Source organism: Balaenoptera borealis (genome assembly GCF_965194805.1).
Source record: "Balaenoptera borealis genome assembly, chromosome: 11".
In the NCBI taxonomy this organism is placed as follows: Eukaryota; Metazoa; Chordata; class Mammalia; order Artiodactyla; family Balaenopteridae; genus Balaenoptera; species Balaenoptera borealis.
Window position 1 is genome coordinate 61,738,820 of NC_138868.1, and position 14,071 is coordinate 61,752,890.

Genomic DNA, 14,071 nt, shown 5'->3' on the forward strand with positions numbered 1-14,071 from the left:
ATCAGGGTCAAATGAAGCTTTACTTGATGCTTTCCTTCCTCTAAGCATTAGTTTAACCCACTCCCTCTCCCTTGATTGTCCTTCTGTTCCCCAAAGTGATCTCTTCATTCTTAGAGCTTTTGTGATGCTTTGGGGTACTATACTATGTAGTTGTTACTTACCAAGGACTGCTTTGTATAGTTGATTGTCTTTGTCTCTACATGTGTCCTAATTCCCTAAGTTGATATATCTTCATATTCTTTGTAGTGACATAGTAAGCACTCAGTATATGGTTTGTGATGATTATTGACTAGTTTGTTAGTGGGAGTCAGGCAAAATCATGGATACTGTTCTTCCTAAAACTCTTGGTGGGAATTATGACTAAGTAAACTTTTGCTGAGATGCTGGTAAATATAGGCTGGTTAAAAAAGAAAAAAAGTCTGAGGGAGATAAAACTGAAAAATATTTGCTAATAATTTTTTAAACCAATTACTCTGTATATTATATAAAGGGGTGTGTTGTGTATATGATATAACCCATATGCAGAAACTGGGCCAATTGTAAATTCAGATGGAATCTCCTCAGATGCCATTAGAAGTTTGATTTGGAGCTTAGAACTGGTTACTTTAATAATGAAATCCTTTTATTGTATTCAAAACCCAGTTAATAAAAGATTCTGCTTTTGAAATAGAGGAATTTTAAATTTCAATTTTATTAGCTTAGCATTAAATTATTTAAGTTAGTGGTTGTTAATCTGTGCTCATGAAAAGTTTGTTTTATAAATTGTATGTACATGCTCAAATCAGAATGTGAAATCGGGTATACATGTCTCCTAGGCAATGTTAAAAAGGATCTCAAGCATTTTCTTAGGACTAGCTAAGAATTTCTCACACTTTGTGTGTAGCACACATGTAAGAACTTACATAATAGCTTAGCTATAGGTTAACAAATTCCTTGCCTTTAAATAATCTGCATCTGCATTTATGATTTAACATGTATATTCATATAAACTCATTCTTATTTCTCTACTTTCAGGCTCTTATAATTAATGGAGCCAATCTGGCAGCTCAAGATGATCGTGGATGCACTCCTTTACATCTTGCTACAACACACGGACATTCTTTCACTTTACAAATAATGCTGCGAAGTGGAGTGGTGAGGGATTCCTGTTAATAAGTGAGAATGTATAATGATATGGACTATAGTCCATACAGTCCATATCATATGGACTGACATTTGGTAGTCTGGTTATCTCTTCCTGACTTTGTAAATCCCTTATGTGACTTTGAGGAAGTAATTTGATCTCTCTCTTTAGCTTTTCTATCTTTAAACATGGGAGCAATAATTTAGATAAATCATCAACAACAACAAAAAAAACAGCTTAGTGGCACAAAATATTTCAGAGGCTATGGATTCTTCATGTCAGTTCAGAGTTTAACAGGGAAGATTCTGAAGCTTCCAGACACATCTTAACCAGGGATTGTAAATCTTTCTGAATTGCTGTGTGTTTACCTGTTTCTTTTGTAACTCTTATTTCATACACTAATTTAGAAAGTGATTTATATCTCCAGAAATTTCATTTATTGTGATATTTATTTTTAATATTACCCAGTGGTTGTAAAAAATAACTTCTTTTAAGTGTTAAATATTTTTTCATTAACTCTTTGGTTATTCTCCCAAGGATAAGATTTGATCATTTGAATCCATCTCTTTCATTTTATTGGTCAGGAACTTGTGACCAGTAAAATGACTACTTAAGTTCCTTTTTAGAAACGACTTTTATGTGGCTAGTTCTTTTTTAAAAGACTTTATAATTTCATTTGTACATTATTAGCTCATATGTTCAAATCAGTGGTTGCAGTAAATATTTCTATGATATTTAGTGTTTGCCTTATAGTTTTAAGAACAGCCTCCAATTCTCATTTGCAGAATTAAGCTGCTAGACTTAGTGTTTCGCCTGCAAAACGTAAAAAAACTGAGTCCTTGTGAATGTTACCTCTAGGATCCCAGCGTGACTGATAAGAGAGAGTGGAAACCTGTGCATTATGCAGCTTTTCATGGGCGGCTTGGCTGTTTGCAGCTTCTCGTTAAATGGGGATGTAGCATAGAAGATGTGGACTACAATGGAAACCTTCCAGGTATTCGCAAAAGCTAATATTTTGTTTTTCTATTAATGTAAACTTTAACAATGTTTGATCATGTTTAAGAAATTTGAAATGTCGTCATTCTAATATTTCCTAACAAACTAAAGTAGTAAATATGTAGACATGAACATTTTTTATCTTATATTATGTCTATGTTATGTACCCATCATGTGACTGATTTTTTTTTCTGGAACCATATCAGCAAAAGAGAAATATCCAAAATTAAACTTGGATTTACTCTTCCCACCAGCTGTTTCCCTCATCTACTGTCTAGTGTTATTGTTTTTTAACTTCATATGTCTCTTCCCCACAGACTACTTAAAAAAGTAATAGTACAGATAGTGGACACTAGTGTATTTGAGTTAATTTGCTAATTGCAGTTGTCTAGCCTGTGGTCAACTAGCCAGTTGAGACCTATACTCTAAGTACCCTGTCTTCTTCTAAGAGGTGCTGTAGAAGTTGAGAAGAGAGTTAGACCACAGTGAGATTGGTTACTGAAACAATACTTGAACTATGTCTTAAAGGAATCTTAGGTAGCAAACAAATGAACGGGAAGTCCAGGCAAAATAATCACTTTGATATTAAAAACTCCCTAGATCCCAGTGGATCTCTGATTCCTTAGCTTGGCATGCTGGGCCTTCATAATTTGGCTCTGACCTTCCTCCCTGCCCTCATCTTCCATCCCTTGACACTGCTATCTTGGATCATTTTGCTTCTTTCTGAAGGACATCCTTTAGTGTTCATTTAGTGAAGGTTTGTTGGTATGAACTCTCAATTTTTGTGTATCTGGAAGCAACTATTTTACTCTCAGTCTTTTAAAAAAAAATTTTATATTTGACGTATAACATACATACAGAAAAACGCCCAATTCAAATGCACAGCTCACTAAATTTTCACAAGTGAACACTTCTCTGTGACCATCAGCTAAATCAAGAAACAGGGTAGTCTCCTTCGTGTCCTCTTTCTAGTTACTGCCAACTTCCAAAGTTAATCACTACCTTGACTTCCAACATAAAAATTAGTATTGTTTTTTTTCTGAACTCCATGGAATAAAATAATACACTGGTGTCTTTTTGTGTGTGGCTTCTTTTGACTTTCCAAAGTGGTTGTTATCAATTTATACATCCACAAGCAGTGTTTAAGGCTTTCAGTTACTCCACCTTCTCATCAGCACTTGACACTATCAGTTTTTTTAGTTTTAGTCATTCTTTTGAGTGTATAGTAATATCTCATTGTGGTTTTAATTTGAATTTTCCCTGATGACTAGAGATGTAGAACATCATTTCATATGATTAATGGCTGTTTAGTTATTTTCTTCTGTGAAATACCAGTTTGAAGCTTCTGCATTTTTTTTTTATTGAGTTGTTCCTCTTTTTTTCTAATTGAATTGTAGGGGTTCTTTATATATTCTACCTACAAGCTCTTTGTCACTTACATGTGTTGCAACTATCTTTTCCATTTAAGTATCTTTTCCATTCTATTGTCTTGCCTTTTCATTCTTTTAAGATATCTTTTGATGAATAGAAATTTTCATTTTACTGTAGTCCAGTTTAATAAGCTCTTCCTTTATGATCAGTACTTTCTGAATCCTGTTAAAAAAAAGTAAGGAAAGACTTATTTTTTTTTTTTTTTAAATTTTTATTTATTTATTTAATTTATGGCTATGTTGGGTCTTCGTTTCTGTGCGAGGGCTTTCACTAGTTGTGGCAAGTGGGGGCCACTCTTCATCGCTGTGCGCGGGCCTCTCACTATCGCGGCCTGTCTTGTTGCGGAGCACAGGCTCCAGACACGCAGGCTCAGTAATTGTGGCTCACGGGCCCAGCCGCTCCGCGGCATGTGGGATCCTCCCAGACCAGGGCTCGAACCCGTGTTCCCTGCATTAGCAGGCAGATTCTCAACCACTGCGCCACCAGGGAAGCCCGAAAGACTTATTTTAACAGGATTCAGAAAGTCTTCATTTCATGAAGACACTCTTTTATATTATCTTCTAGGAATTTTATATTTTACTTTCACATTTCCACCTGGAATTGACTTTTCTGTAATACAAGGTAGGGGGGAATTTCACTTTTATTTAGTTCTTTATTGAATTTGCCTGATCACTTTGTTAGTCTCTTGTTGCCTGCTCATTGAAAAACAATTCAACTTTTATTTCCTTAAACATGTATAATTATTTTATAACCATGTGTAGTATATTTTTTAATAGTATAAGGTAGAGGTTAAGAATGTGGCCTCAGGACTAGACTGCTTATATTCAGACCTCTGTCTTAAAAACTATTAATTCAAAATTTATTAAGCATCTGTGTGTCAGTCCCTAGGTGCTGGGGATATCACTGCAAATAAAACAGACAAAAGTCTCTGCCTTTGTGTGCGGTGAGGGGGGAGCCAGACAATAATAAAAATGAATGAACAGAATATATATTATATTAAATAGGGATATGTGTTTGGATTAAATAGCAAAGGGGAATAGAGTGTTACAGGGGATGAAGTTTGAAATAGGGTAGTCAGGGAAGCCTTCACTGAAGAGGTGACAGTTGGGTGAAGACTTGGAGTTGAGGGAGCAAGTCTTGATATCCTGGGGGAAGAACATTTTAGGAAGATGTAACAGCAATGTGTAAAGCTCCTGAGGCAGGGTTGTGCCTTGCGTTATTTGAGTAACAGCAAGTCGGTGTGGTTGGAACAGAAGTGAGGGGGTAATAGATGATGAGGTCAGAGAGGTAACAAGAGCCATTGAAGGATTTTGAGCGTGGGAGTGACATGATCTATGTTTAAAACCATCATTTTGGCTATTGTGTTTCTAATACTAGATTGTAGTGAGGGTGTGGGCGTGAGCGGTTAGGAGCTTGTTGCAATAATTTAGGTTACTGTTTGGTTGGACTAGATAGTGAGAAGTAATTGGGGTCTGTGTATCTTTTACAGATAGAGCCAGTAAGATTTGCTGATTGATTAGATGTGGGGAGTGACAGAAATGGGAGTCAAGGATGGCTCCAGGGGTTTTGGCCTGACCTTCATGGAAAGGAGAGCATTTCCATTAACTGAGATGGGGAAAGCTGTGTAAGGAATATGTATGCAAAAAGGTTAAGGAGTTCAGTTTTTGACCTGTTAAGTTCGAAATGCCTATGACACATTTCATGTATATGATGAGTAAGCAGTTAGAGGAGTCTGAACTTTCAGGGGGAGTTTTTTAGTGGAAGGTTCAGCTGAGAAAGTGTACAGTGGCATGTGCCAACTACTTATCTTGTGGACATTGTTACTTAATTGATTCTCCTGAGTTTTACTGGTCACTTGGGCACTGCCCTACTTCTCCAGAGCCAAGATTTGTATACAAATTGGAGTCTTTCCCAAATAGTCACTTCTCAAGAGGTGTAAAGGCTCTCTTGTTCTTTGTAGTCATTGCCTCTAAGCTTGTAATACCCCAGAACCATTCCTGTTTTTTGCAGCTTTTGGGTTATGGCTGTCCCTCAATCTGATTGATTATATTGATATTTTCTTTCAGGGATTCCTTAACATTTCTTGTCTGTTCGTGGTGTTCTTGTCTGTTTTTCTTGTCCTTTATGGCTTTAAAAAATATCTTTCCTATTATTTTCAAGAATTTAAGAGAAGAAATGGTGAGATAGTGTGTGTGCTTAGTCTGCAGTTTTGATCTAGTCTTCTTGTTTATAAAAAAAATAATGTTTATGAAAAAGTGATAAAATACATAGTGATAAAAATAACATTACCCCTATTTGCATAGTGACTATTTTGGTTTATTTCTTCCACTTTTTTCCAAAATATTAAGGTAAATTTATCTATCTAGCACCTATATTACATAGAAGGCATTTTTTTTCATATAATTATAAGCTGCACAGTTGGGATTTCACTTTCCAAGAAAATTTTCTGAGACCTGCTCTTTGGTGACCCTCACTTGGCCTCTCTACATTCACAGTAGGTGTAGCTATTCAACCATTTAATCTACTGCTGTGGCTTGACTAGAAGGCTGACTGAGTAAGGACATGTAAGCTGGAAAAATGGTCTGTTATTCTTGCATCCAGAGTACATCCCTGTTATATAGGATAGGGATAGTTGTCTCCCTAGGAGGATTAGAGTTAATGTGTTGTTTCTTTTTTCAAGATATTTTATTGTCAATTTAAAATTAAATTATTATTTTTTCTCTCACCTATAGTTCACTTAGCAGCCATGGAAGGCCACCTTCACTGTTTTAAATTCCTACTCAGTAGAATGAGCAGTGCCTCCCAAGCTTTGAAAGCCTTCAATGATAATGGAGAAAATGTATTGGACCTAGCCCAGAGGTTCTTTAAGCAGAACATTTTACAGTTTATCCAGGGGGCTGAGTATGAAGGAAATGATCCAAAAGATCAAGAAAGTAAGTAATAAACCTGAAGTGTTTTAGCATTTAATAAGTAGAATAAATGGAGAAGGAAAAGAAAGGAGTTATAAGACAAATGTTGTATTAAAATATGTTATGTATCATTGTCTACACATTCATCCAGATTCTGTTCTTTATATGAAATATTTTAAGCAGAAATATAGAGAGATTAATGTAATATAATGAACACTTTTTTTTTTAACATCTTTATTGGAGTATAATTGCTTTACAATGGTGTGTTAGTTTCTGCATTATAACAAATTGAATCAGTTATACATATACATATATCCCCATATCCCCTCCCTTTTGCATCTCCCTCCCACCCTCCCCATCCCACCCCTCTAGGTGGACACAAAGCACTGATCTCCCTGTGCTATGGGGCTGATTCCCACTAGCTATCTGTTTTACATTTGGTAGTGTATATATGGCCATGCCACTCTCTCACTTCGTCCCAGCTTACCCTTACCCCTCCCCGTGTCCTCAAGGCCACTCTCTATGTCTGTGTCTTTATTCCTTTCCTGCCCCTAGATTCTTCAGAACCATTTTTTTTTTTTTTAGATTCCATATATATGTGTTAGCATATGGTATTTGTTTTTCTCTTTCTGACTTACTTCACTCTGTATGACAGTCTCTAGGTCCATCCACCTCACTACAAATAACTCAATTTCATTTCTTTTTATGGCTGAGTAATATTCCATTGTATATATGTGCCACATCTTCTTTATCCATTCATCTGTCGATGGACACTTAGGTTGCTTCCATGTCCTGTCTATTGTAAATAGAGCTGCAATGAACATTGTGGTACATGACTCTTTTTTTTTTTTTTTTAATATTTATTTTATTTTTGGCTGTGTTGGGTCTTCGTTTCTGTGCGAGGGGGCTTTCTCTAGTTGCGGCAAGCGGGGGCCACTCTTCATCGCGGTGCGCGGGCCTCTCACTATCGCGGCCTCGCTTGTTGCGGAGCATAAGCTCCAGATGCACAGGCTCAGTAGTTGCAGTTCACGGGCCTAGCTCTGCAGCCTGTGGGATCTTCCCAGACCACGGCTCGAACCCGTGTCTCCTGCATTGGCAGGCAGATTCTCAACCGCTGTGCGACCAGGGAAGCCCCCTACATGACTCTTTTTGAATTATGGTTTTCTCAGGGAATATGCCCAGTAGTGGGATTACTGGGTCATATGGTAGTTCTAGTTTTAGTTTTTTAAGGAACCTCCATACTGTTCTCCATAGTGGCTGTACCAATTTACATTCCTACCAACAGTGCAAGAGGGTTCCCTTTTCTCCACACCCTCTCCAGCATTTATTGTTTGTAGATTTTTTGATGATGGCCATTCTGACTGGTGTGAGGTGATACCTCATTGTAGTTTTGATTTGCATTTCTCTGATGACTAGTGATGTTGAGCATCCTTTCATGTGTTCGTTGGCAATCTGTGTATCTTCTTTAGAGAAATGTCTATTTAGGTCTTCTGCCCATTTTTGGATTGGGTTGTTTGTTTTTTTGACATTGAGCTGCATGAGCTGCTTGTAAATTTTGGAGATTAATCTTTTGTCCGTTGCTTCATTTGCAAACATTTTCTCCCATTCTGAGGGTTGTCTTTTGTCTTGTTTATGGTTTCCTTTGCTGTGAAAAAGCTTTTACGTTTCATTAGGTCCCATTTGTTTAGTTTCGTTTTTATTTCCATTTCTCTAGGAGGTGGGTCAAAAAGGATCTTGCTGTGATTTACATCATAGAGTATTCTGCCTATGTTTTCCACTAAGAGTTTTATAGTATCTGGCCTATATTTAGGTCTTTAATCCATTTTGAGTTTATTTTTGTGTATGGTGTTAGGGAGTGTTCTAATTTCATTCTTTTGCATGTAGCTGTCGGAGTTTTCCCAGCACCACTTATTGAAGAGGCTGTCTTCTCCATTGTATATTCTTGCCTCCTTTATCAATGATAAGGTGACCATATATGCGTGGGTTTATCTCTGGGCTTTCTATCCTGTTCCACTGATATATACTTTTCTTTTTGTGCCAGTACCATGCTGTCTTGATTACTGGAGCTTTGTATTATAGTCTGAAGGCCGGGAGCCTGATTCCTTCAGCTCCATTTTTCTTTCTGAAGATTGCTTTGGCTATTCGGGGTCTTTTGTGTTTCCATACAAATTCTGAAATTTTTTGTTCTAGTTCTGTGAAAAATGCCATTGGTAGTTTGATAGGAATTGCATTGAATCTGTAGATTGCTTTGGGTAGTATAGTCATTTGACAGTGTTGATTCTTCCAATCCAAAAACATGGTGTATCTCTCCATCTGTTTGTATCATCTTTAATTTTTTTCATCATTGTCTTATAGTTTTCTGCATACAGGTCTTTTATCTCCTTAGGTAGGTTTATTCCTAGGTATTTTATTCTTTTTGTTGTAGTGGTAAATGGGAGTGTTTCCTTAATTTCTCTTTCAGATTTTTTGTCGTTAGTGTATAGGAATGCAAGAGATTTCTGTGCTTTAATTTTGTATCCTGCTACTTTACCAGATTCATTGATTAGCTCTAGTAGTTTTCTGGTAGCATCTTTAGGATTCTCTACGTATAGTATCGTGTCATCTGCAAACAGTGACAGTTTTACTTCTTTTCCGATTTGGATTCCTTTTATTTCTTTTCCTTCTCTGATTGCTGTGGCTAAAACTTCCAAAACTATGTTGAATAATAGTGGTGAGAGTGGGCAACCTTGTCTTGTTCCTGATCTTAGAGGTAGTGGTTTCAGTTTTTCACCATTGAGAATGATGTCGGCTGTGGATTAGTCATATATGGCCTTTATTATGTTGAGGTAGGTTCCCTTTATGCCTACTTTCTGGAGAGTTTTTATCATAAATGGGTGTTGAATTTTGTTGAAAGCTTTTTCTGCATCTATTGAGACTATGATATGGTTTCTATCCTTCAATTTGTTAGTATGGTGTATCACATTGATTGATTTGCGTATATTGAAGAATCCTTGCATTCCTGGGATAAACCCCACTTGATCATGATGTATGATCCTTTTAATGTGCTGTTGGATTCTGTTGGCTAGTATTTTGTTGAGGATTTTTGCATCTATGTTCATCAGTGATATTGGCCTGTAGTTTTCTTTCTTTGTGACATCTTTTTCTGGTTTTGGTATCAGGGTGATGGTGGTCTCATTGAATGAGTTTGGGAGTGTTCCTCCCTGTGGTATATTTTGGAAGAGTTTGAGAAGGATAGGTGGTAGCTATTCTCTCAATGTTTGATAGAATTCTCCTGTGACACCATCTGGTCCTGGGCTTTTGTTTGTTGGAAGATTTTTTATCACAGTTTCGATTTTAGTGCTTGTGATTGGTCTGTTTATATTTTCTATTTCTTCCTGGTTCAGTCTCGGAAGGTTGTGCTTTTCTAAGAATTTGTCCATTTCTTCCAGGTTGTCCATTTTATTGGCATATAGTTGGTTGTAGTAATCTCTCATGATTCTTTGTATTCCTGCAGTGTCAGTTGTTACTTCTTCTTTTACATTTCTAATTCTATTGATTTGGGTCTTCTCCCTTTTTTTCTTGATGAGTCTGGCTAATGGTTTATCAATTTTCTTTATCTTCTCAAAGAACCAGCTTTTAGTTTTATTGATCTTTTCTGTTGTTTCCTTCATTTCTTTTTCATTTATTTCTGATCTAATCTTTATGATTTCTTTCCTTCTGCTAACTTTGGGGTTTTTTTGTTCTTCTTTCTCTAATTGCTTTAGGTGTAAGGTTAGGTTGTTTGTTTGAGATGTTTCTTGTTTCTTGAGGTAGGATTGTATTGCATAAACTTCCCTCTTAAACTGCTTTTGCTACATCCCATAGGTTTTGGGTCTTCGTGTTTTCATTGTCATTTGTTTCTAAGTATTTTTTGATTTCCTCTTTGATTTCTTCAGTGACCTCTTGGTTTTTAAGTAGTGTATTGTTTAGCCTCCAGGTGTTTGTATTTTTTACAGGTTTTTTCCTGTAATTGATATCTAGTCTCGTAGCATTGTGGTCGGAAAAGATACTTGTTACAATTTCAATTTTCTTAAATTTACCAAGGCTTGATTTGTGACCCAAGATATGATCATTCCTGGACAGTGTGCATCAGCACTTGAGAAGAAAGTGTATTCTGTTATTTTTGGATGGAATGTCCTATAAATATCAATTAAGTCCATCTTGTTTAATGTATCATTTAAAGCTTGTGTTTCCTTATTTATTTTCATTTTGGATGATCTGTCCATTGGTGAAAGTGGGGTGTTAAAGTCCCCTATTATGATTGTGTTACTGTCAATTTCCCCTTTTATGGCTTTTAGCATTTGCCTTATGTATTGAGGTGCTCCTATGTTGGGTGCATAAATATTTACAGTTGTTATATCTTCTTCTTGGATTGATCCCTTGGTCATTATGTAGTGTCCTTCTTTGTCTCTTGTAATAGTCTTTATTTTAAAGTCTATTTTGTCTGATATGAGAGTTGCTACTCCAGGTTTCTTTTGATTTCCATTTGCATAGAATATCTTTTTCCATCCCCTCACTTTCAGTCTGTATGTGTCCCTAGGTCTGAAGTGGGTCTCTTGTAGACAGCATATATATGGGTCTTGTTTTTGTATCCATTCAGCCAGTCTATGTCTTTTGGTTGGAGCATATAATCCATTTACATTTATGGTAGTTATCAATATGTATGTTCCTGTTACCATTTTCTTAATTGTTTTGGGTTTGTTATTGTAAGTCTTTTCCTTCTCTTGTGTTTCCTGCCTAGAGAAGTTCCTTTAGCATTTGTTGTAAAGCTGGTTTGGTGGTGCTGAATTCTCTTAGCTTTTGCTTTTCTGTAAAGGTTTTAATTTCTCCGTCGAATCTGAATGAGATCCTTGCTGGATATTTTTCCCTTTCATCACTTCAAATATGTCCTGTCACTCCCTTCTGGCTTGCAGAGTTTCTGCTGAAAGATCAGCTGTTAACTTTCTGGGGTTTCCCTTGTATGTTATTTGTTGCTTTTCCCTTGCTGCTTTTAATATTTTTTCTTTGTATTTAATTTTTGATAGTTTGATTAATATGTGTCTTGGCGATATGTGTCTTGGCGTGTTTCTCCTTGGATTTATCCTGTATGGGACTCTCTGTGCTTCCTGGACTTCATTGACTATTTCCTTTCCCATATTAGGGAAGTTTTCAACTATAATCTCCTCAAATATTTTCTCACTCCCTTTCTTTTTCTCTTCTTCTTCTGGGACGCCTATAATTCGAATGTTGATGCGTTTAATGTTGTCCCAGAGGTCTCTGAGACTGTCCTCAATTCTTTTCATTCTTTCGTCTTTATTCCGCTCTGCGGTAGTTATTTCCACTATTTTATCTTCCAGGTCACTTACCCGTTCTTCTGCCTCAGTTATTCTGCTATTGATTCCTTCTAGAGAATTTTTAATTTCATTAATTGTGTTGCTCGTCATTGTTTGTTTGCTCTTTAGTTCTTCTAGGTCCTTGTTAAATGTTTCTTGTATTTTCTCCATTCTATTTCCAAGATTTTGGATCATCTTTACTATCATTACTCTGAATTCTTTTTCAGGTAGACTGCCTATTTCCTCTTCATTTGTTTGGTCTGGTGGGTTTTTACTTTGCTCCTTCATCTGCTGCATATTTCTCTGTCTTCTCATTTTGTTTAACTTACTGTGTTTGGGGTCTCCTTTTCACAGGCTGCAGGTTCGTAGTTCCTGTTGTTTATGGTGTCTGCCCCCAGTGGGTGAGGTTGGTTCAGTGGGTTGTGTAGGCTTCCTGGTTGAGGGGACTAGTGCCTGTGTTCTGATGGGTGGGACTGGATCTTGTCTTTCTAGTGGGCAGGACCGCTTCCGGTGGTGTGTTTTGGGGTGTCTGTGACCTTATTATGATTTTAGGCAGCCTCTCTGCTAATCGGCGGGGTTGTGTTCCTGTCTTGCTAGTTGTTTGGCATAGGGTGTCCACCACTGTAGCTTGCTGGTTGTTGAGTGGAGCTGAGTCTTAGCATTGAGATGGAGATCTCTGGGAGAGCTTTTGCTGTTTGATATTACTTGGGGCCGAGAGGTCTCTGGTGGACCAGTGTCCTGAACTCGGCTCTCCCACCTCAGAGGCTCAGGCCTGACACCCGGCCAGAGCACCAATACCCTGTCAGCCACACAGCTCAGAAGAAAAGGGAGAAAAAGAAAGAAAGAAAGAAAAGTAAATAAATAAATAAATTTATTAAAATAAAATATAAAATATTATTAATAATAAAAAATAAATAAATAAAAATAAATAAATAAAAAAGAAAGGAAGGAAGAAAGAAGAGAGCAACCAAACCAAAAAACAAATCCACCAATGATAAGAAGTGCTAAAAACTATACAAAAAAAAAGAAAAACAAAAAAACAAAAAATAGACAGAACCCTAGGAAAAATGGCAGAAGCAAAGCTATACAGACAAAATCACATGAAGAAGCATACACATACGAACTCACAAAGAGAGAAAAAGGAAAAATAACATATATATATATTAAAAAAAAAGAAGAGAGCAACCAAATCAATAAACAAATCTACCAATAATAATAAGCTCTAAATACTAAACTAAGATAAACATAAAACCAGAAAGAAATTAGTTGCAGAAAGCAAACACCAAGTCTACAGTTGCTCCCAAAGTCCACCTCCTCAATTTTGGGATAATTCGTTGTTTATTCAGATATTCCACAGATGCAGGGTACATCAAGTTGATTGTGGAGATTTAATCCGCTGCTCCTGAGGCTGCTGGGAGAGATTTCCCTTTCTCTTCTTTGTTCATACAGCTCCTGGGGTTCAGCTTTGGATTTGGCCCTGCCTCTGTGTAGGTCGCCTGAGGGCGTCTGTTCCCCACCCAGACAGGAGGGGGTTAAAGGAGCCGCTGATTAGGGGGCTCTGGCTCACTCAGGGCGGGGGAGTGAGGGGTACGGAGTGCGGGGCGAGCCTGCGGCAGCAGAGCCTGGCATGACTTTGCTCCAGCCTGAGGCGCGCCGTGTGTTCTCTCAGGGAAGTTGTCCCTGGATCAGAGGACCCTGGCAATGGCGGGCTGCACAGGCTCCCGGGAGGGGAGGTGTGGAGAGTGACCTGTGCTCGCACACAGGCTTCTTGGTGGCTGCAGCAGCAGCCTTAGCGTCTCATGCCTGTCTCTGGGGTCCGCGCTGATAGCCGTGGCTCACGCCTGTCTCTGGAGCTCCTTTAAGCGGCGCTGTTAATCCCCTCTCCTTGTGCACCAGGATACAAAGAGGCAAGAAAAATTCTCTTGCCTTTCGGCAGCTCCAGACTTTTTCCCGGACTCCCTCCCGGCTAGCTGTGGTGCACTAGCCTCCTTCAGGCCGTGTTAACGCTGCCAATCCCAGTCCTCTTCCTGGGATCTGACCTCCGAAGCCTGAGCCTCAGCTCCCAGCCCCCACCCATCCCGGCGGATGAGCAGACAAGCCTCTCGGGCTGATGAGTGCTGGTTGGCACCGATCCTCTGTGCAGGAGTCTCTCTGCTTTGCCCTCCGCACCCCTGTTGCTGTGCTCTCCTCCGTGGCCCCGAAGCTCCCCCCTTCCGCCACCCACAGTCTCCGCCCGCGAAGGGCCTTCCTAGTGTGTGGAAACCTTTCCTCCTTCACAGCTC

General features: G+C 38.2%; 1 protein-coding gene across 7 annotated transcripts in view; it reads left to right on the forward strand.

Annotated features, from left to right (window-relative positions):
* ANKRD42 (ankyrin repeat domain 42) overlaps positions 1-14,071 on the forward strand; it is a 116,263-nt gene that overhangs the window by 15,346 nt on the left and 86,846 nt on the right. For all 7 annotated transcript variants that reach the window (XR_014231771.1, XM_082343322.1, XM_082343324.1 and 4 more), the window contains exons 4-6: positions 1,015-1,134; positions 1,982-2,117; positions 6,283-6,483. Coding sequence is in view for 6 of the 7 variants with exons in the window: in XM_082343322.1 (XP_082199448.1) it covers positions 1,015-1,134; positions 1,982-2,117; positions 6,283-6,483 (457 nt within the window). In the remaining variant the exon portion in view is untranslated. The remainder of the gene's footprint in view (positions 1-1,014; positions 1,135-1,981; positions 2,118-6,282; positions 6,484-14,071) is intronic.